Source organism: Triturus cristatus, chromosome 8 (genome assembly GCF_964204655.1).
Source record: "Triturus cristatus chromosome 8, aTriCri1.1, whole genome shotgun sequence".
Classification (NCBI taxonomy): Eukaryota; Metazoa; Chordata; class Amphibia; order Caudata; family Salamandridae; genus Triturus; species Triturus cristatus.
Window position 1 is genome coordinate 279,023,540 of NC_140591.1, and position 23,190 is coordinate 279,046,729.

Consider the following 23,190-nt stretch of genomic DNA (forward strand, 5'->3'; position numbering starts at 1 on the left):
CATAATGCCAGTCCATCAAATTCAGCTCCACAAATTTCCACTCCACTCCATGCCAATAATTCCACTTCACATAATACCACTCCATGCTACTTAATTCCATTACACTCCACGCAACACAATTTAGCTCCAAATAATTCCACTACATATAATTTCACTCCAACCCACATAATTACACTTCACTCCACATAATTACATTACACATTTACACTCTGCTCCAAAACACATAATTGCACTAAACAAAATTCAACTCCACAATCTGCCTCATATTTACACTCCACATAATTCCACACCATGCCACATAACTCCACACATTGCCACATCACACAATTCTATACCACAAAACATATTTACACTCCACTCCATACCACAAAAGAACAATCCACATAAATCTACTCCATACTAGGGGTGGGCGAAATTTGCGAAATTCACTTTCGCAAACTATCGCGAAAATGTAAAAAATCTCCGCAAACACGTGGAAATATCGCGAAGACGCTGAAGTTTTTTTCCCGCCCGTTCGCGGTATTTTCTGCGTGATCGCAGCTCACCAACTTACCCATGCGGATGCTCACGGGCGCGGCCATCTTGTTTTCACTTGTCCCGCCCGCTCGCGTTCGATATGACGTGCCCACGTCCTCACGCTCTCGCTCGCGCTGGAGAATAACGTGTTCGAGATTTCAAGCATCTCATACTCTCGCGGTGCATGATCGTGAGAAGAAAGACGTGATCGCACCCGCATTAACGTCATTTGTCGTACGAACTGTCGCGAGACAGCGCAAATGGCTACCAACAATCCAACATCTCGTCGAGAACGTGACCGGATCGGGAAAACTTGTCGACGAACGCGGGGATTGAGGTAAGGCGCACGCGAGAATGTATGTTTTTTACCGCGCGAGCAAGAAAAAAAATTCCGGTAAGATGCGGATTGCGGAAATTTTTACATTTCCGCGCTCTCGGCGGAACACGAAAATGTCAAATTATCGCAATTTCCGCAAGTGGAACGGAATTTTCGCCCAGGCCTACTCCATACCACATACCGTAGCTCCACATAATGTAATGTAGTAACCATTTCTAAAGCGCACGGCTACCTCTACGGAAGTGTCTCAGCGCTAAAGGCAGGCTCACGCAAAGGTCAAGGGTGGCAGTTAATACACTCCATACCATGCCACATAATTTCGCTCAGCATAATTTCACTCAATGTCACACAATTCCAAAAAACACATTTCAACTCCACACAATTTTATTCCACAACACAAAATTCAACTCCACAACACATAATTCCACTACATACAACATACAGCCAATCTGCACCACAAAATTCCACACCATAGCACATAATTCAACACCACACTGCATAATTTCACTCAATACACTCGAAAACAAGACACACAATGCCACTACACACAAGTCCACTACACTTAATACTTTATAAATACTGTCCACATAATTCCATTGCACATGCACAAACTGATCCAACATTTCTCACATTGGCTCACTTCAGCTCTTTCAGACAGTTTCTTTACTTTAACTTTTAGAAAAATCCAAACCTCAAACACCCACTCTCCTCCTCTTCTTTCGGTGTCTTCTGCGTACACAAGAGCAGCCTCTTTTTGAATCTATAACCTTCTCACCCCTTCATACTCTCTAGCTCACACACTCTTTATACTTCTCTATCTAGAGTTCATTCCCCACTTCATACACAAACTACCTATCCCTCTCAATCTTAGTTTCTATCTATTCTATACAACTCTCACCCTTATCTATTCACCATTCTGCATAGTTCAAATATACAAATATACTACACACCACACAATTCCACACCGCACAATTTCACAACTAACAAATCCAAATTAAACCACATAATTCCACTGCAAACAACATACATCTACTCCACTACAAACAATAAACATAAGTAAAAATACAATAACATTATAACACCAATAGCTCTAACTCACAAATGCGAGACCGATTGCATTGCAAATGCTTGTTTGACATGGTCACCCCCATTTTCTGCCTGGTATTTCATGCAACTTTGACTGAAGTGCACTGGGTTCCTAATAACCAGGTCCCAAGTGCCAGTGTTCTTTCCCAAAAACAAAGTAAATGTGCAATTGGGATACAATTGGCAAGACCTTTAGCACCCATGTAAGTCCCTTGTAAATGTTACTCCTGGTACCTAGAGCATGGGTGCGAAAGATGATCTCTAAGGGTTGCAGCATGTATTATGCCACCCTAAGGGACCCACCACCAGACTCATGCCGACTACTATTGCAGGGTGTGTGAAATGGTGCAGACAAAAGTGAAAACCAGACATGGCACACATGTCCCCAACACTGCATGAAATATATGTAAGTCACACTACAGCAGGCCTTCCAGCCATAAGGCAGGGTGCAGTATATTACATGTGTTGTCATATCTGCATGAGCAGATATGCCACTGTGCTGTCCAGTTCAATTACTAGATAGTACAAGTGAAAAGGGAGGCCATCTTACGGTATGTACTGGGCACTGGTCAAAACGAGTTTCCCAGCTACATTGAAACCTACACTGAAACCTATGGTGTTTGGTATCAAACATCTGGTATTAATAAACCCACACTGGTTCCTGTGATTAATTTATTAATGCATGCACCCAGAGGGTACCTTAAATGTACCCCCTGAACCATACTAGACCAGCCTGCCACCACAGATGGGTTTTTGACCCCCCTAGGAGGTTAGAGCATCACGTTCCGAGAACAGAAACAATGCCTGCTCTAGCAGGAAGTGATTATACCTCCTCCAGCATATCAAGGCTGGAGGCTTCAAAGGCCTCTGTCGCCTTTGATATGCGACCTGAGGCTTCCCCCAGACAGGGGAAATGCCAACCCTGCCCAGGGTCCATCTGGCACCAGGCCAGGCGGTAAAATTAGCTAGTCAGGCGGTGTGTTCAGGCTCAGGTTAGTACCGTCCTGAAGGATGTGCACATGACTAGGAAAGTTGCACCATCTTGTTTTTTGTGTGGAATTAGTTCCTCTGGGTCAGGATTATGCCTGCTTCCCACAGGAAGTGGCCATATATAGGGTGTAGTCACCCTAAAGGTAGGTAACCCACTGGCTACCACCTGACAGTCCCTGCAACAACCCTAAATACAGTATGTAGGTGGCACCCCTGATACCAGAACTTCAGATTCCACGGGCAAAAAGGAGTGGACAAAGAAGATTGCTGACACGAGAACAGTGGAGCAACGACTGTCGTGGGGCCAACCCTGTCGGCCTGCCTGCTGCTCCCGACCCTCATAGAGAAACCAACTTGTCCTGCTGCTGTGCAGACTCCTAGAAACCCAGAGGGCTGCCAATGCATCAGAAATCGCCAGAGAACTCCCTTGGAGTAGGGTAGCTACTTCCTAGCAGGCACTAAGAAGCAAGGTCCAGTTGACGGTCCTGCTGTCTACCGACGCTGTAGCCACCCAGGAAGAGGTCGCCGTGCTCCCACAGGTCAGATCTGTCCTCCCTCCAAGTGTGGGGACGCCAGGACTGACTTGAGCCGCACAGTAACAGTGCCTGGGGTACCGGACCCCTTGCAGAAAGCAAGGCTTGTTGTGTCCAGCCCGGGCACAAACGCCGAGGAAGACCGACCTGTATGTCGAGGGACTCCAGGGACAGTGCGACCCACATCGAGAGTGGCCCACCTGTCCTATTTTCCCCTTTTCTGCAGAACCAAGACAGAGTGAATCTCCGACCGTCGCCATGCGACACCTCAAAGTTCCTCTACCCCTGCACCCCACAGCTCGAGTCAGAGGGCGGTGACCGTGCTAATGAACTCCCAACCTCTTTGTGCTGGCCCCCTCAACCGCGAGCATCTCCTGCAGCACGGACCCGACGCCGAAAGACAGCACCTCACCCGAGCCCTACAGCCTGAGGAGAAGTGGACCTATGTGCCTGAGCATCTCAAGGACTGAGCCCCCCTGTGGGTTCACACGGACTGCTGTTCGAGGTGATCTGCTGGTGTTGCCTTGGACCTTGCCCCACACTCACCTTAAGTTCCGGAAAAGTCGCTGACAAGTGCCGAATGCAGTATATGTTTTTCCCCCTTATGATAACAATACCGCTCCAAAAATTGCACTGTCGACTTTTGAAAGGTATAAAAATTCATAAATTTAAAAATACTTACCCAATTCCGACGATCTTGGTATCTAAATTCAAATAAAAATAAAAATGTTTTTATAAAATGTTGCCGAATTTCGTTATTGAGTGTATGTCTCACTCACTGCCTTTGTGTGTATAATAAATGCTTAGCACGGCCCTCTGATAAGCCTAACCGCTCTCCCACACTACCACAAAAAAGAGCATTTGGGTAATTTCGGCTTCTGTAAAACTATTGGGGTTTGCCTGGACTCTTTGCACAGAATACCTCTTTTTGGTCCACTATATAAAGAGACACTTTTCCCCTAAATCTTTTATATCTCCAGCTCCCCAAATTGGATTTTTGTAATTTTGTTGTAATTTTAGTTTATTAAAGTGTCCTCTATTTTTCTAATTTGATTTGGGTTTTTTATTGTTTGACATTTTGATTTCTTTGCTATTTTGGTACTGCGTAAGTAATTCACGCCCTAAGTCAATCCTGTCTGCTCTGTGCCATACCAGGGTTTTGAGCTCAGGATAATTTAGTGACTTTGAGGGCTCACCCATACAAGGTTTGTGATTATATAATAATCTAACTTCTTAGAGCCGCATTCTAAAATAAGGTGCCTGAGTGCATGATGAGTGCACCATCTTCCTCTGAAGGCTTGCGAGTTCTTATAGTCTTTTAGTATTGATGTATCAATAGTGATCATCCAGTGGCCATCCAATAGTGAGTAAAATACAGGCAGTTTGTAATAAAAACAAATAGTGAGTTTGCACTCTGGGGAAAGGCAACGATTTAAGTGTTGTAACTGATTTAGGAGATGATCTTGAAGAGATTGTTCCAGTCTGCAGTACAAAACCCAGTATTGGAATCCGTCTTTCATTAGAGCCTTGAAACAAAGAATAAAAAGAATAACTAATTCTAAAATGTTGCTGGCAGTTCATTGCTCTGAAGGGCTCAACCAACGAAGTGTGGGGTTCCCATGACATGTCCACTCTATGGTTGTTGGCCAGCACGATGACAAAGAATGCTTAGCCAATCAGGACTTCAAAGTACAATCTATGAAATCATGTACGTAATATCTGCATCCCCTCTCCATGCTTTTAAGTGAGATCTAGAAGACCACTAGAGCGGCTCTCACCGGAACTAAAAAGGTCTGAAATGAAAACAGTAAAGTAATTGTGAAGATGGATATAATGTAGGGTCTGCATTAAAAGACTACGCGGAGACTTGGCAAATTTTGTTAGTCTCAGAGTAGAAATCTGTCACCCAGTTGTTTTTGTCTGTTATGTAACAGGCAACCTTATGAACTATCCAACTTTTCGCCATAAAATGTGTTTTTCTGACCAGAACATCTTCTTCTTTTTTTTCTTCTTTTTTTTCAGTACTCCAGCAACTTTGGAACAAAACTATGTAGTTTGTGAACTATCTCAAAAAATTAACATGTTGTACTCATTCATACGAAATCACCTGAAGAAAAAGAGCATCGTCTTTTTTGCAAGTTGCAAAGAGGTACAGTTACATCACTGATGCATGTTGTTAACTTTTTGTTTGTTTCTTAAGATTGCACTTTGATAAATGCTCTAAGTCCTTTCCTTGTTTACATTTATGCATGTTGTATGAAACTGATACACAGAACTGTTTGTGTTTGTGAAATCATAATAATTCAGTTAAGTAAAAGAGTACATCTGTGTTTTTATTTTTGTTACAGCTGTTGATCATAGATATTTTCATTTGTTGCTCATCCTCAGGATAAAAGCCTTATGTAGCAGTCTTCTGGCAATATAACTTTAAACTTCCACTCCGATTCCCCCGGTATTATATGCAACAGCTTTTAAATAAAAGATATATTTTTTAAGTTCCAGTAAAGAGGAAGAAACGCAAAGAAAAGTGTCATCAGTGAGACATGAAGAAGCAGTCCTACAGGGATCATAATAGAAGCAGAGGAAACATAAACAAGTGTTAGCTCTGATCCTAAACACACAGATAATATGTGAGAAACGGTTCTCTCCCTATCAGTGTTATTTACGCTTACCTTTTGAGGAATCATCAGTCAAGACCAAAGTGTCTAACCCGAGGTTGCTGCGTTTATTAAATTTGTGGGGCAGCATCTACTATCCTTTACCATGCTCTTGGCCATCGTCCACATCAGGTGTTCAAGTTGGGGCTAATGTGCACATCAGTGTACAAACCATTGATGATAAACTGGGTGGTGTTGTATTCGACCAACCCTTACCACTCCGGGCCCTTGTCCGGGATTAGAAGGGCTATACAAATGCTGGAAATAATGGTGAGTGCAGAGAGTAATGAGAGTGAGTTGCAAAAGAGGAAAGTGCAAATTGTGGGGTGGTGTGCATGCACGATGATGAGGGTTTTGTGTTTGACTTCTGGTAAGGGATGAGTAGTGTATACATAAGCGCAAATTCTGTCCAGCTATTAGAATGAACATCGAGTTGTGACGTTTGTACTGTCTGTTTAGGGGGTGATGAGCAAGGAAGCGCAAGGAGGAAGTAAAGAAACCTCTGAAAATTCTCTACATCCTCTCCTATAGGGTGATTTGCCTGTTCTGTTGAAAAAATAGACTCCCACAATTGTTTTCCCAGTTCCACTATCTTACATATGGATAGCACTGCTGGAATAGTTTGTAACCACAAAGATAGGAGCATAAATAAATTGACAGTGTGGTCATTTGAGCAATGATAAAGAGAAACAGCAAGCAGCTTCCGGGCAAATCAAAGACCAAGGCACTCCTGTAAAGGAATTTGCACTGCCTTTCTTTTGTTGACACATTTTGGTTTCCTAACAGTACATCAGCATATCGTTTTTAATCATACGGTCATGTTCATTGAAGCATTCAGCACTCCTATTTGTCTTTTTAAACATGTTATTGGCATTTTGCTAGTAACAAATACACATTAGTCACGACTGTGCCTCAGCGAGATTGGTCCAATAACAAGTAATGAGCATGTGAGACAAAGACATAGCAGGAGATAGGAATAAGCATCAAAGTCTCTCGTGATCAGACCCAGAAAGATCTAGCAATACACAGTCTGACTAAAATAGTCCAGATAACGGTCTGGGCCTGCCGCGTAATGTGTTTGCCAACTCAGCCTAAGCAGAGCCTATGTGATTGTATAAAACTTGCTGTGGTCCGTAAGCCCTTGGGACAGGAGTGAGGTAAGGGGGAAACATTTAAAATAACATCTGAAAAAAACTGAACTGTCTCAGGGTGAGCGAACTGTCTCAGGGTGAGCGAACTGTCTCAGGGTGAGCGAACTGTCTCAGGGTGAGCGAACTGTCTCAGGGTGAGCGAACTGTCTCAGGTTGAGCGAACTGTCTCAGGGTGAGTGAACTGTCTCAGGGTGAGCATTTCCTACATGTGAGGAGTAACATCAGTGAGGACGCACTTAAGCAGGTATCAGCAGGCCGAGAACTCTGTAATGTATCAGGGAAGTCTCACCACATCCAGAGGGCAGGGAAAGGAGGGGGGTGGGGGGAGTGGCACAAGGGCACTCGGATATCATAACAGGTGGGGGGCGGAGTACCCCAAATAGAAGGGGGCCAGTTCTCCTCTGTGTGCACCCACGCCTACTTAAACACCTGGGTCCATGCCCTGAACTCCATCAATTAGCTCATCCTGCTCCTCGGGCTCTGACTCCACATCCTCCTCTGGGTGTTCCCCGCTCTCCAACACCTCTGTCCACAGACCAGCTATTGGGAGTCAACGCACCCCACATGCGTCTTCCCTAAGCAAGGCCCTTTCCACATCTCTAGTCCACGTGGTAACATCCCCCACCCAGGTCCCCAGAACAGTCCCCACTACAGACTTCACACCATTGCAGTTCGTCTCTTTTATAACATAAGTGCCAGGTCCAACAACCTAGTGTCTACCTTCCACGCTTTGGGTCTGGGGAACCCCGAGGAGGCAAGTCTAAATTGTGCACGGAAGAGTGCGACCCAGTGCAGTGTGCAATCTGAGGACTGTCACGTTTCAGAACAGCTGTAGAGTGGGGCAGCTCCACGTCATGTGACAAGTCTGCGTCTGGGTGGCTCCCATCCATAAGTGACCTGAAACCGATGGGGTGTCAGGTAGGTCATGTGGACATAGTTAAATTCAATGTATTTCAGTCTCATATTTCTGGAGACTTTATTAGGAAAGCCCAATATCCTACTCCACTCCTGGTCTGTGAGATCGCGACCCAGCACTCCGTCCCACCTTATTCAAAGTTCTCTGCACCATTTCATTGAGGGCCTTGTAGAACCACTTTACTAGACGCCATGCCGACCCCCCATAGCCGACAACAACTGGAATACTGCATGGGCACCAGCTGCTCCAGGGCCAAGGTCCCAGAGAGCTTCAGAGGACAGCACCTGGCTTCATGGATTAGGAATAGTCCCAGGGGCAAAGTGTGCTGGTTTTCTAGTTCCTCCAAGGGAATAAGGGTGCCCAGATGGTAAGACTCCCCCACCGACACCATGCATGCCTCTGTCCAGTCCGACATTTGCGGGACTGTGAAAAGGGCAATAGGATCCCCATGAGGCAGCCCCACCAACAACAAAGCAGGGGCATAAAGTGGCACGTTTCTAGTTTTCATTATGCAGCGCTGGCAACATTTTAGGGCCACCATCAACAGGGTACCAGGTTGTGGAATAACCACTGCTTTTAGGAGCTGTCAAGCCAGCAGCACTTCCGGATGGGGTGTCGGTGCCATAAGGTCCAATTTGTTGTGTGGGTCCTCCTCAACCCATCAGGCGACCCACTGAAACTATGCTGCTAAGAAGTACAGCTCTAAATCTGGAGCCCCCAGTCCCTCTTCACCTGGCGGACACTGCAGAAGATAGAGGGAAACTCTATGACGGCCCTCATCCCAGATCAATTCTCTGAGCAGGATGTTTAACTGTCGGAATCAGGTGACCGGTTCTTTAACTGGGAGATTTGTGAAGAAATACAGTAAGTGGGGGAGCAGCACCATTTTGGAGCCAGATATCTGGGTCATGATTGGCAGCGGTGAGGACCTTCAGAAAGTAAAGCTAGACTTAAGGGATTGGAGTGCCCCTCCCAAGTTGCCTTCTTAAATCTTCCAGACTGTGGTGCACCTAAATACCCAGATATTTAAAAGTTGAAGGGGACCAGGTCAAGACCGGAGGATAGTCCAGAGGTTGCTGGGCCCCCTGTTTAACCAGAAATAGGCAGGTTTTGAGGTTTTGGCCCTATTGACTTATAGGCCTGAGAGTGTCCTAAAATCCTCCAGCCATCAGGGTGCACCTGGGGCACTAGCAGGGCCGTCAGTCAGATAAAGCAGAAGGTCATCCGCATAAAGTGAAAGGATGTGTTTATGGCCATCCACGACAATATCACAGCCCCTGCTCGCCTGACGAAATAAGTCCTCCAAGGGCCTGATTGCCTAGGCCAACATGAGGGGGGGGGGAGGGGGGGATGACAATGGGCAACCTTGCCTTGTTCCCCAAAATCTATCATATTGACAGGAGACCCAAGTGCCTGTCCTGGCTCTTGCTGTCGGGTTACAATACCGTAATGTGACCCATATGACCCAGCCCTCTCCCAGTCACACGCGATGCATGACCGCGATTAGAAGGTCCCATCAAACCGTGTCAAAGGCCTTTTCAATGTCCACCGACATGAGCATTGCTCCCGGTAAGGACGACACTGCAGGGTAATATAAGATATGATAGAGCCGTCGGAGGTTAAGGGGGGACAGCTGGTTGATATGAAGCCGTTCTGGTCCCTATGTACCAGAGCTGGCATGTGGGGCAGCAATCGAGAGGCTCTTGAAATCCATGTTGAGCATGGACAGAGGCCAGAACATGGATGTAGGTGCACCCATAGCTTTGGTGTTAGGAAGGGGCACCACAAGTGCGTTTCGCATAGATTTGCGCAAGGCTCCCAATCTCAGCGACTCTATCAAGTGCTTCCAGTTTTGTGGCCAGTGGTCCCATGAATTTGGTGTAAAACTCTGCAGGGAGTCCATGCAGGGCCCGGGGTTATGTCAGTATCCATTTTGTTTATGGCATGCCTAATCTCTTGAACAGTCACCGAACCCCCAAGGTCCACCCTGGTCCCATAAGGTAAAGTCAGGAGTGGTTACCAGTCTGTAAAATCTGTCTGCAAACCCACCAGAAGTAGCTCTGGGCAGCAATAAAGTGACTCATAGTAGTCCCAAAACTCATCATTAATGGTCCCCGGAGAGTAGGCGCACACACCGACAGCAGCCTAAAGTTGGGTGATAGGGATGCCTCGAGTCTCTGGTTTAATGAACCCTGACTGTCATTTCCTCCTCATGAGTCCGGGCCACCTCATTCTTATAGTCATGACATCACAGACGCTCTAGTGTAAGGTTATACTACCGCTCCTTCACCTCAAGGAGCCTATTGTGAGCCAATGGATCCACCCCTAAGGCCTTAGCCAAGACATGGAGCATGCCACCCAGAACTCGCAACGCCCCATCCAATTCCCTTCGGACTCCCACCGACTTACCCAAACATTGTCCGCGGAACATTACTTTAAATGCCACTGGATGCCGAGCCCTGGTTAGTATCAAAGTACCCTGTGATGACAGCTTGTAGGTAGTCCCAATAGCAGGCGTCTTAAAGTGCCGACGGGTTGAGTCTCCATGTGGGAATCACTGTGCGAACATCAATTGGATGGACCCCCAGAAGTAACGGGCTGTGGTCAGAAAAAGTGCGGCCAAGATATTCAAAGTAAGTTGCATATTGACTCAAAGTGCCGGAACACACACATCTGTCCAATCTAGTATAAAGTGCGTAAATTTGGGAAATGTAGGATTAATCCAGTTCCACCCAATGTTGGATTCGCCAGATGTCAGCCAGCTTCCAGTGCCGTAACCAGTTACGGAGGCCTACTGCTATTCTATTGGCCTGTGCCCCAGGTAGAGGAGGTGTGGAACGATCGAACAATACGACAGTGACACAATTAAAGTCTCCTCCCAGGAGCAGATCATCACTTGTCAGGTGTCTCGGGGGTGCCAAGAGGGACAGGAAAAACGCTGCTTGGCCCAGATTTGGTGCATTTGCACTCCCTAGTGTGATTTCCTTACCCAGTAGCCTGCCCTTGACCAAGACGTATCTCCCCTCATTATCTATGGAGGAGTGTTCCAGCTCAAAAGGGGTCCCAGTCCTAATCCACACCAAGGCCCCTCGGGCATAAGCGGAGTAGGAGGTGGCATATAATTTGCTGCGCCACCAACGCCGCAGGCACTCCACCTCCACACCTGTAAGGTCGATCTTCTGCAGCATAGTGCTGTGCACCCTTCTGCACCTGATATCTGTGGATGTTATGCCGATTTGATGCAGACCCCATCCCCCAGGTGTTCCATGTCATAAATGTGAGTCCTGCGCTTAGAGCAGCCATGTACCCAAACGGAACATAAAACCCATACAGTCGACTCCAAACTAACCCCTCGCCTACACCTTCCACCACAGTACGCACCGCATTCCCCAAGACCAACAACAAATACCCCAACATCGAACTCCCCAACCCGAAAGCTGTACAGTAACAGTTAGCCACCCAAACATGATTGAAAAACACAGACACACTGAAGACAATCCACTTAGGGCCCCCAAATCTTCAACAAAGCTGCCGACACCATCGCACTCATGCTCCGCCACACCATCAACCGCTCCCTGGTGACCGCCTCATTCCCAGACGACTGGAAACACGCCACGATCAACCCCTTCCTGAAGAAGCCCTCGGCGGACCCCACTGACCTCAAAAACTACAGACCCATCTCATTGCTCCCGTTCCCAGCTAAATTCATCGAGAAAGCCATCAACAGCCAACTCGCCACATTCATCGAAGATCACAACATCCTCGACTCCTCCCAATCCGGCTTCAGAAAAAACCCACAGTACGGAAACCACCTTCCTCGCTGCAACAGACGACATCTGCACCCTACTGGACAAAAGAGAAACAGTAGCACTCATCCTCCTCGACCTCTCAGCGGCGTTCGACACAGCCTCTCACCGCACCCTAATACGCAGACTCTTCGACGCAGGGATCCAGTACAAGGCCCTCGACTGGATCCACTCCTTCCTCTGTGAGAACGCAGCGGGTCAGACCCCCCCCCCTTTCCTCTTGGACCCTACTTCAACTACCTGCGGAGTCCCCCATGGGTCTTCCCTCAGCTCTATGCTCTTCAAGGTCTACATGGCTCCCCTCGCCCTCATCGTCAGAACCTACGGACTCAACATTGTGTCATACGCAGGCGACACCCAACTCATTCTTTCCCTACCCTAACGAACCCAACACCGCAAGACACAACTTTCGAGAAGGCATGGAAGCCGTCACCAAATGGATGAAAAACAGCTGCCTACAACTAAACACCACCAAAACAGAAGTACTCATCATGGGCCCAAACCCCGATGCTTGGAACAACACCTGGTGGTCCCCCGCCCTCGGAAGCCTGCCCACCCCCACGGACCACGCACGCAACCTGGGAATCATCCTGGACTCAGAGCTCAAAATGGACCGCCAGATCAACTCCGTCTCGTCCTCCTGCTTCCACACCCTCCACCTCCTACGTAAGACCTTCAAATGCATCCCCCTCCAACACAGAAAGACAGTCACTCACGCCCTGGTCACCAGCAGACTCGACTACGGCAACGCACTCTACGCCGGAATAAATAAAACCCTCCCCCGCAAGCTACTGAACATCCAGAACGCCGCCGCAAGACTGGTCCTCAGCCTGCCAAGACACTGCCACATCTCCCAGCACCTGCGCACACTCCACTGGCTCCCCATCGAGGGTAGAGTCACTTTCAAGATGCTCACCCACGCACACAAGGCCCTCCACTACACCGGACCAGAATACCTTAACAGCCGACTCAAATGCCACGCACCCCAACGGACCCCACGATCAGCCCAGCTCTTCTACGCTGTGGTCCCCTGCACCAGAAAGACCAGATCGGGAGGCCGCTCCTTCTCCTTCCTCGCAGCCAGAGTCTGGAACGCCCTTCCAATCCACCTCAGACGGACAGCATCGCTCCCCATCTTCGCAAGAAACCTCAAGACCTGGCTCTTCGACAGACCTCCTCCTTGATGGACTGGAACCTGCACCACCCCCACCCGCAGCGCCTTCAGACCCTTACGCGTGGGTAGTTGCGCTCAACAATCAGCTGATTGATTGATTGATTGATTGATAATAAGCATGACTCTTCCGGACTTCTGATAGGGCTAAGGTTTGAGGGGCAGGCAAAAGTAATCTGAGTCCACAATTCCCTCTCTAGCCCTGGCTGCGCATGTCATCCGGGAGAAAACTATGACCCCCTAATAGGTCATTCAGGCACCCCTCACCTAGTCGTCCCAGAACCATTGAAAGAGGTGCTCACCTGACCCCCACAGTCATTGGCATGGCAGGTAAACCATATAGCCTCCTAGAGGCAGGTTACAAAGGCAAAGGTCCTCATCAATCCACTGTCAGCAGGGGGGGAGGGGGGAGGGGAGTGCTGGGCAAGGGCAAATCCCAGTAAACAAACATCTCCGAGTTGCATCAGTTCAGATCAGGTTCTCTACAGATTGTGGGGTCACTTTTGCGGGACACCCACCGTCCACTGTCAAACCGTCAGATTTCGATTCTACGGACTGCTACACTGACGGAAAACCATTCTCTGAGTCCGACACATGTGGCACCGCAATCTCCGCCACTGCCTGAACTGCAGCCTCTCGATCTTTCTCCGTCTGGGATCTAGTCGGTTTCTTCAGGCCCCCTCTGAAATTGGCTGCAGGAAAGCATTTCCTGGGCCTGCACCTGGTTTTACCCACTGCGACCTGAGGGACTGTGGGGCCGACCCCGGTCTGTAAGCGTCCAGCCATTCCCACGCTGTTTTTGGTTCCTCTTAGAAGTGCTTGACGCCATCCAGCATTATTTTCATTTTCGACAGGAAGATTAAAAAGGTTTGGAGACCCTGGTCTCGAAGCACCCTCTTGACCTCTAGGAAGGAGGCTCTCTTGGCTTGCACAGCAGTGGTGGCTACTCCACTATAGCGGAGGAGCGTCGACCCACTGCTTTCTCGCAGTGCGAGAAGCAGAAACATAAAATGGTAATAACTTTTAGTTATTACCATTACCCCAAGGAATATACAATGAGGTCCGTGCATGTTTTTCACCATTTGGTGAGATGTTAATTAGGTGTCATTGTCAGTTATCAAAACCACAGGAACACCCTCTTCCCTGAAAATTCTTTTCTTCACAGCAATAGTGGACACATCTTTCATAAATTTAACAGTGATCCTCTTGGAATGCACATCGACCATGACTACCGCAAATCTTAAATTCACTGGCAGATCAATCGTGGGGCCAATAAAGTAGAGGCAAATGGTATGCCAAGGCTTGCCTGGATCTTCTATATGTCCTCCAACATCCTTACACCCTACCTTCATTTTTTTCACTTTTCTTGCAAATGGAGCAACATTCCACCCACCTCTTCACTTCATCATCCAAGCCTGGCCACCAGAATTCTCCTTTGAGTCTTTTACTAGTCAGACCTTGACCTAAATGGCCCATATGCACAAGCTCAAACAACCTCTGTCTCAACCTTTCTAGAGGAACAAAGTGATCACCCCTATTTATAAGATTCACCCCACAAATGGACAACTCATCAGCAACCCTAAAATAAGGCTGAACGGTTTGTGACCATGCACTCTCTCTTGCTGCTCCATTCTGAATCATTCTAGACACCTCCTTAAGTACAACATCAAGTTCAATTTCTTCCGCCCATTGTTCAATAGTGAATGCTCCTAGACCACGCTGGACCGCGTCCTGTATGGACGCTACCGCACCCTCCAGTTCAAACATCTTCACTGCCATAACACCTACAGTCTTCCAATCCAACAACTGTCTAGACAAACAGTCTGCTTGGATGTTCATCCACCCCTTCACAAATTCTAGTGTAAAAATATTCTTGCAGCCTAGCAGCGAACCTAGCTGGTCTGGCAGACCCCTTGCCTGCCCCACCCAAAGATAACATTTTCATCAAGGGTTTATGATCCGTGCGTAACACAAAACGTGCTCCCCATAGGTAAACGTGAAAGTACTCCATGCAGCAGCTAATGCCTCTCGCTCTATCACCGAATAGTTTCTTTCCGCTGGTGTGCGAGTGCGCGGGGCAAAAGCAACTGTTTCTTCCCATGCCTTTGTGAAATAACCACCCCTAAACCGGTGCCACTCGCATCCACTTTAAGGACAGACTTCAATTTATCAAAGAGTGCTAAAACTCCGCATTACACATTTCTGCTTTGATGTTATCAAAGCAACTGCTTTGTTCCCTGCCCCAGACAAACTTTTCTCCCTTCCTCAGTAATCTCCTCAAACCCTCATTCTTGTCAGCAAACCTCTCTACACATTTTGAATAACATTCAATAAGTCCAAGGAAAGATCTTAATTGATCCGTCTCTTCAGGAGCAGGTGCCTTTCCAATGGCATCCAAAAGAGTGGTTAGGACTGGCACCTCGATTGGGTATAGAATACCCAAGGTAGTCTACCTGCTCTGTAAAAAATGTACACTTGTCCTTGTTCAACGTTAGTCCAACGTCCTCCAGTGTTTTCAACACCCTCCTTAAAGCGACATTGTGCCGCCCTATGGTTTACCCCATAATTAGAATAGCATCCTGAAAGTAAATGACATCTTTAACTCCCGCTCACACTTCCGTCATCACCCGTTAGAACAGGCTCGCGGCAGATGCCAAGCCAAACGGCATATGGGTGAACTCGAACGTTCCTTCAGTGGTGACGAAAGTAGTGAGTCTTTTGGATTTTTCATGCAACCGAATTTGGTGGTAAGCACTTCTCAAATCTAACGTTAAGAAGTACTTACCACCCTTCACCATGTTCAAAATGTCCCTTGTATTAGGAAGAGGAAATGTCTCAAACACAATCTCTTGATTAAGAGGTCTCAAATCGACAGAATCTCAGGCGGCCATCCGATTTTTGGGTGATAACCACCGGAGAAACCCATGGTGACGATTCAACCGTTTCAATCACACCCTCCTTGAGCATGTCGGTGAGTAACTTCTTCTGTGCCCCCCTGCCCCCGCTTGCTTCCGTGCCCTCTCTGATTCCGTACCCCTCGCCAGTGTGCCCCCTTTTATTCTGTACCACTGACTTCTGTGCCCCTCTGATTCTGTGCTTATTTCGTATTTCTGTGCCCCTCTGATTTTGTGCTTTTTCATATTCTGTGCCCCCTCCTCGAGTCCGTGCCCCACGCCGGTCTCCTCTCCCCCGCCGCTGCCTCCCCTGCGGCCCCGCCCCCTCCGCGCCCATTCGCTCCACCCGTCCATCGCCTCCCGCCTCCCAGCTGCTCCTCCCTCCCCACCTCCCCATATATGGCGGCCACTGCGCGGCCGCGCAGCGGGCGTGTGTTAGACCCGGCCTCGTGGCATTGCCATCCCTGTCCCCGCACCACATATCCTGACCCATGCACCTCATGCAGCCCCCGAGCACACGGCCTAGCCGATCCTTCCCACCAGGACACACACACACACGACCCGGACTTCCCCGTCCGTGGCCTTCCTCCTTTCGGCCACACCGGGCCCGCGTGTCAACTTCATGCACCATGATGGCCGCACGGCCCCAGCGCGACCTTGGCCTAGAGGCGCCACTCTGGCGGGAGGACATCGCGCTCCCATTGGGATGAGAGAGGGAGGAGCAGTTTCCATCGCACCTCTGAGCTCCCCTGGGAAGGTGGGTTTCGATCGGCCCTCCGGCCTCCCCGAGGGCTGGCTCCACGCCTGCTGGGTGTCTGGGACTCCTCCCGACCCGGCCCTGAAAGGATCAAAAGACAATGGCAGGAAACCCCAACAAGCGACCCCCAGGTGACAAGACCCCTGCCTGCACAGACTCCGGACATCAAAGAGGAGTCGACCTATAACAAGGGGTGCTCTGGGACTATCCGGCGGATTCGCCTTTGGAAACACCTGAGCCCTGCTGAGTGACTCGCGGCTCCCTGAAGATCGTAAGACCTCTGAACTTGTGCTTGAGCCCTGCTGAGTGACTCGCGGCTCCCTGAAGATCGTAAGACCTCCGAACTTGTGCTTGAGCCCTGCTGAGTGACTCGCGGCTCCCCGAAAGATCGTAAGACCTCCGAACTTGTGCTTGAGCCCTGCTGAGTGACTCGCGGCTCCCACAGACTCTCCTGGTCCCGCCGGACCCCGACGACGACAAGCGTATCCCCCAGCTCGAGGATTGTGAGCTGTGCGCCAGGTACGCCCCTGCATTTGATCCATATCCTCAAAGACTGTCCCGCTACCTCCTACCCCCCCCCCCCCGAGACTCTATGAGCCCGTGCTCTACTTGTATATATTTGCCTTCCTGATCATAAAGATCCTACGACTCCGATTTGATAAAGATTTGTTCTTAAGAACTCACGGTGTGGCGTCTCTTTGTCGTGTGGTGCCGAGTGTACGATCCTAGATACGAGATTCCTCCCCTGAGGAGTCTCCCGCCAGTGCCCGGCTACGATACCTCGAGGGTTGGTCTCAGGATAGTCAGGGCCCCCTCCGGGCTCCTCTGAGGTCGCCTTCTAACAGCGTGCCTAAGGCAAGCCCGTCTGCGCCCGTCCGCGCCTGGACCGCAACCCAAACGCCAGACAGCCGCACTGCCCTCAAAGACGCCATCTGCAACCACCACCACCTCATCAGTACCGCCAAAAGGGCCTCCTTCACAGACCGCCTTGACAACAACGCACACAACAGCAAGGAGCTCTTCACCATCGTGAAGGAACTCTCCAACCCCAGCTCCAAAGCCAACGACATGCCACCATCGCAAGCCCTGTGCGACTCCCTCGCCACCTTCTTTCACCGGAAAATCACCGACATCCCTAACAGTTTCAGACCCCGGACGACCCCTGCCGACCGCGCCGCACCGAACCCACCGCACCCCACCGCCCACGACACCCTGACAACCTGGGCCAACGTAAGCATCGAGGACACAATCAAGACCATGGGAACAATCCACTCCGGATCCCCGTCCGACCCTCTCCCGCACCACATCTTCAACAAAGCCAGCAATTCCATCGCACCCCACCTTCACAAAATCATCAACCTCTCCTTCAAGACCGCCACCTGTCCTGAGAACTGGAAGCACGCAGAGATCAACGCTCTACTGAAGAAACCCAAGGCGGATCCGAGCGGCCTCAAGAACTTCCGACCCATCTCCCTGCTTCCGTTCTCAGCAAAGGTCATCGAGAAGATAGTTAACACCCAGCTCAGCCATCACCTCGAAGACCACAACATCCTGGACCCGTCCCAATCAGGATTCTGCAGTAACCACAGCACCGAGACCGCCCTCATCGCCGCCACAGACGACATCAGGATCCTGCTAGACAACGGCGAGACGGCGGCCCTCATCCTCCTGGACCTCTCCGCCGCCTTCGACACCGTCTGCCACCGCACACTACGCACGCGCCTCCACGACGCAGGGATCAGAGACAAGGCCCTGGACTGGACCGCCTCCTTCCTCTCCGGCAGAACTCAGAGAGTCCGCCTCCCCCGTTCCAATCCAATGCCTGTTCATCGTCTACATGGCACCACTAGCACGCATCGCCCAACAGCACGACCTCAACATAATCTCCTACGCCGATGACACTCAGCTGATCCTCTCCCTCACCTAGGACCCCCTCACCGCTAAATCCAACCTCCACCAGGAAATGAAGGCGGTCGCAGTCTGGATGGAGGATAGCCGCCTCAAACTGAACACAGACAAGACGGAAATCCTCATCCTCGGGTCCAACTCCTCCGCATGGGACGACTCCTGGTGACCCACGTCACTGGGGTCCCCCCTGGCCCCCACCGACCACGCACGCAACCTGGGAGTCATCCTCGACTCAAAACTCTCCATGACCAAACAAGTCAACGCAGTCTCCTCCACCTGTTTCAACACCCTCCGCATGCTCCGCTCCCGCTCAAACTTATCAACAGACTACAGAGAATCCAGAACGCCTCTGAACGCCTGATCCTCGACGTCCCACGCCGCGACCACATCACCCCCCACCTGAGGAACCTGCACTGGCTCCCCGTCGACAAAAGAATCTCCTTCAAGCTCCTGATCCACGCACACAAGGCACTCTACAAAACCGGCCCAGCCTATCTCAACAGTCGACTCTCCTTCTACGTACCCAACAGGAAACTCCGCTCTGCTGACCACGCCCTGGCCACGGTCCCACGCATCCGGAGAACAACTTCCGGAGGCAGATCCTTCTCCCATCGCGCCGCCTGGACCTGGAACACCCTCCCCCTCTACCTGCGACAAACCGAAGACCTGCTGACCTTCAGGAGATAACTCAAGACCTGGCTCTTCGACCAATAGCAACAGCACCTCCCCCTCTCACCCCCCCGCACCTTGAAACCCTCACGGGTATGTAGTGCGCTTTACAAATTATTGATTGATTGATTGATTGATTGATTGATTGATTGACTTTTTAACCCCCTTCCCTCATAGACAAAGTTACCCTTGATGCATCCAACCCAGAATTGGTGGCCCCTGCTGGGATACATACACCTTCCTTTTAGTACATTGCATCCCAAGTTGAATGTCTCCTTCCATTTATCCCATAATGTCAATGGCCTCCCCTTGATACCCTGCAGGATTGATGCCCCTTTTGCCAACAGCATAACACCACTCCACACAGTGTTGAATATTTTCTTAGGAATTATGGAGTACATAGATCCTGCATTACCCATCAGTTCCACTTCCTTCCCACACACAATAAATTTCGCTAAGGGTCTCACTTGTCTCCTCACATTGCCGCATACTTCTTCCACTTATCCTCACTTTCACACACTACCAACGCTCTTTCTCCATAAACATTGTTCTTCATATCCTCCACGCCCATCACATTAGATTTGTTTTCCTTGCCCCACGCACTGTTATCTTTACACATTTGGGAATAATGCCCTTGGCCCCACCTGCATTCCTTGTTGATTGCAAAGCACCTCTTAGATTCCACTGTATGGTAACCACTGCCACACCTAAAACACTCCTTACCTTTACCTCCAGGCACAGATAATGATGCTCCCTTCCCATCTCACCTCTTTACCACACAAACTACATCCTCCTGACTGTTCTCATTATGTCACCCCCTCTCTATTTTCTGTTGAGTTCCTTCATACTCCTTTGGGACTCTTCAGTGACTTTTGTCTAGTCTCGCTTCCTTGAGAGAAGGATCGTTTGCTGCCCATAGTCCATCTTGGATCTTCTTGTCTGTACACTGTACAGTAAGCTGGTCACTTATCAATTCATCATTCATGGTACCAAAACGGCGTTTGGTTGAAAGCTCCCTCAATCTTGCTACAAATTCATCAATTGATTCGTGCTCTGCCTGGGGTTGGGTATAAAACTTGTAGCGCACCATAACCAAATTGATCTCGTTAGCAAACATATTCTCTAATCGTTTAATAGCCTCCTTATGGTTATGGGTTGGCCATTGGGCCCCACTGCTACAGGTTAGTACTTAAAAATCCTTTGCCCCTTATTCACAAGCACACTCAAAAGGTGGGTCTTCTTCCTAGCGGCAGAAAAATCCTGACCGTCTAATGCTACGATATAGTTCTCCATCATCTCTACCCAATCCTCCTACTGTATTGATGGAGGTCCTGGCTGAGATAGGAAAAATGGTGGTGTGATTATATTATTAGCCATAGTCAAAGAGCAATGCCCAATTCTAAGAAGAAACCCTGGACTCTTTACAACAAAATGTGGTGTTAAGATGGGAAGAATTCACTTCATAAGTCTGTCACAATATTGCTGCTAAATGAACCAGAATGGCCACATTTCAACTCCTCACCGCATATGACCGTAATTTCAGTCATTAACCAACTTCCATTCCAAGCACGTGTGTTCTCTGCTGACTCCTCCGATTTCCTGAAACGGAACGTCAAAGTGAGTCGTCCAATGACACTTGTCAAGTAATTATGACTTGTTCGGCAGTCCAGTTGTTTCTGTGACACACGTGATGTGCATAGGTCACGTGTCGTAAACACGTCAATCACCTTGTGCTGGTTATGACGTGACCACCGAAGACTTTGCATGCCACAGTATCGTTCACTCGCGCCAGTGTGATTTTTTTAAAATGATGGCTCCAACTTCTCACGCTTGTACGAGTATAGCGGATGCTCGAGCTCCATCTCCCTGTTCAGTGCATCAGTCACTGGTGTTCAGGCACAATGGAATGCTTAAAAAAGGCTGTCCTGCAATGTTGCTTTTTATTTTCTCTCTCTCACCCTAGTGCACTGGACAAAGACTTGTGTACTGCTGTTGATGTCTACCATGCAATTGCCCAAACAAAAACCCAGTAAGCTTCACTTAAAAGCAGAGTCCTTCTAAGGTTCTTGTAGAAACATTTGCTCTGCTAGATAGCTATAATGTCTTGAGAAAGACCTAAAAGATTAAGTAATAATCAACATTGCTGCATGTAACCAGTTGCTTATGTGGCATGCTCATGGTTGGACTCTATAGAGCATTTAGCTTGGTGATCAGTTACTGAGGTTTTCTCTGTTACTTGTTGGTGATAAAGGACTGAATGGGACACATAGGCCATAGCCTTTGATTTGTGAATTGACACATTTGGTTCTCTCCAAGTATCCCAAGTTCAATTAGTTTGGGAGCCTCCATGTTGAACAGACCTGTAGGTCGCTACTCTAGAATGTAAGCGTGCATGCCCTTGAGCGTATAGAATGGCTGCCTGTAACCAATGCATTTCTGTCTGTTGCTCCTTTTATGCTTATGGGTGCACTTCCTGGAGTTTACGCTATGGCTGACCGTAACCAGTGAATTCCAGCGGGCCACTCCTAGGCCACCCATGGGTGCAGTCCCGAATGTATACTATAGCTTCCTCTAACCAGTACATTCCTGCAGGTTGCTCCTCTAATGCTCAGTTCTTCCAAAAAGCTGAACCGTTTGCCTCTCAGGGATGCTAGGAAGGGCCACATACACTGCTATGGTTGTCCACTGCAAGCAAATTTCAGCAAGATGAAGGGTGCCTTCCGCTGTGTATTGTGCATGCCATCAAAACATTTCCCATGCAGGCCTCAGTCATAACCATTACCCTTCCAGCCATGTGGAGCAATATTTTAATGTAAAGCGCATGCATTCTATCCCTTCTTCATATGTCCTGCACTGCATGCCTAGGTGTAGGCAGCGATGTCTGGATAAGAACACCTCTTTGGTCATCATGCATTATACACATATGATTCCAGTAGAGGCCACACTGCAATTCAGTACTCTTGCAACTAAGCACTTTACTGAGTTGTAGTGTGCCCCCTGTCTGCCAACATGCTTCAGTACATCACCTTGTGTATAAAGTGCTGTAGATTTTAAAGCCTTAGCGCCTCTAGTGCCAAAGTGCTTATGCCTTACAGAGACACACGTTGGTTCTTATACTTGAAATGTTGTATTGCATGATGAAGGATTTGTACAGTACATGTTAATGTGTTTCTTTCATTTGCCTTTCACACAGGTGCAGTATTTGTTCAGAGTGTTCTGCAGGCTGCGCCCCGGCATACCTATACTTGCTCTTCATGGTAAACAGCAGCAAATGAAGAGGATGGAAGTCTACAACGACTTCATTCGGAAGAAAGCAGCAGTGCTGTTTGCCACCGATATTGCAGCAAGAGGCCTTGGTAGGTGTCAATAACTTTAAAGTTTCTTAATTAAAGCGATAACCCAAGGGCGAAAGCAACTGCTGATGTAGCTTGCGGTGAAGTAAAGCAAAACTGTTTTTGGGTACACCATATGTCAGCTTCATGTTTAGTCTTGAAAACGCATGCATTTCTTATTATGAACAGCTGCTGACAAATTCTAATGAACACACACCATTGAATAATCCAGATATCAACTACTCACTTTCAAATCGCTGTGCACTTTTAAGTGCAGAGATAAAATCAATATTCAAATTGATCTCACTACAATCTAAGCCTTAGGACACACAAGTGTTAGACTGAGTGTAAATAATTTACCACTGTGCATATGAGCCTAAGACATCACTAAGAGGTCAATCAAAAACTGCATTTTGTGAATTCCTATCTCTGATAAATATACACAGTCACATTAATGGAATGCCTAT

At 48.6% G+C, this 23,190-nt stretch overlaps 1 protein-coding gene across 1 annotated transcript in view; it reads left to right on the forward strand.

Annotated features, from left to right (window-relative positions):
* The window catches only part of DDX10 (DEAD-box helicase 10), an 867,511-nt gene that overhangs the window by 80,725 nt on the left and 763,596 nt on the right, over positions 1-23,190 (forward strand). The window contains exons 7-8 of the mRNA XM_085621530.1: positions 5,485-5,611; positions 22,585-22,747. Of these exons, the coding sequence (XP_085477656.1) occupies positions 5,485-5,611; positions 22,585-22,747 (290 nt within the window). The remainder of the gene's footprint in view (positions 1-5,484; positions 5,612-22,584; positions 22,748-23,190) is intronic.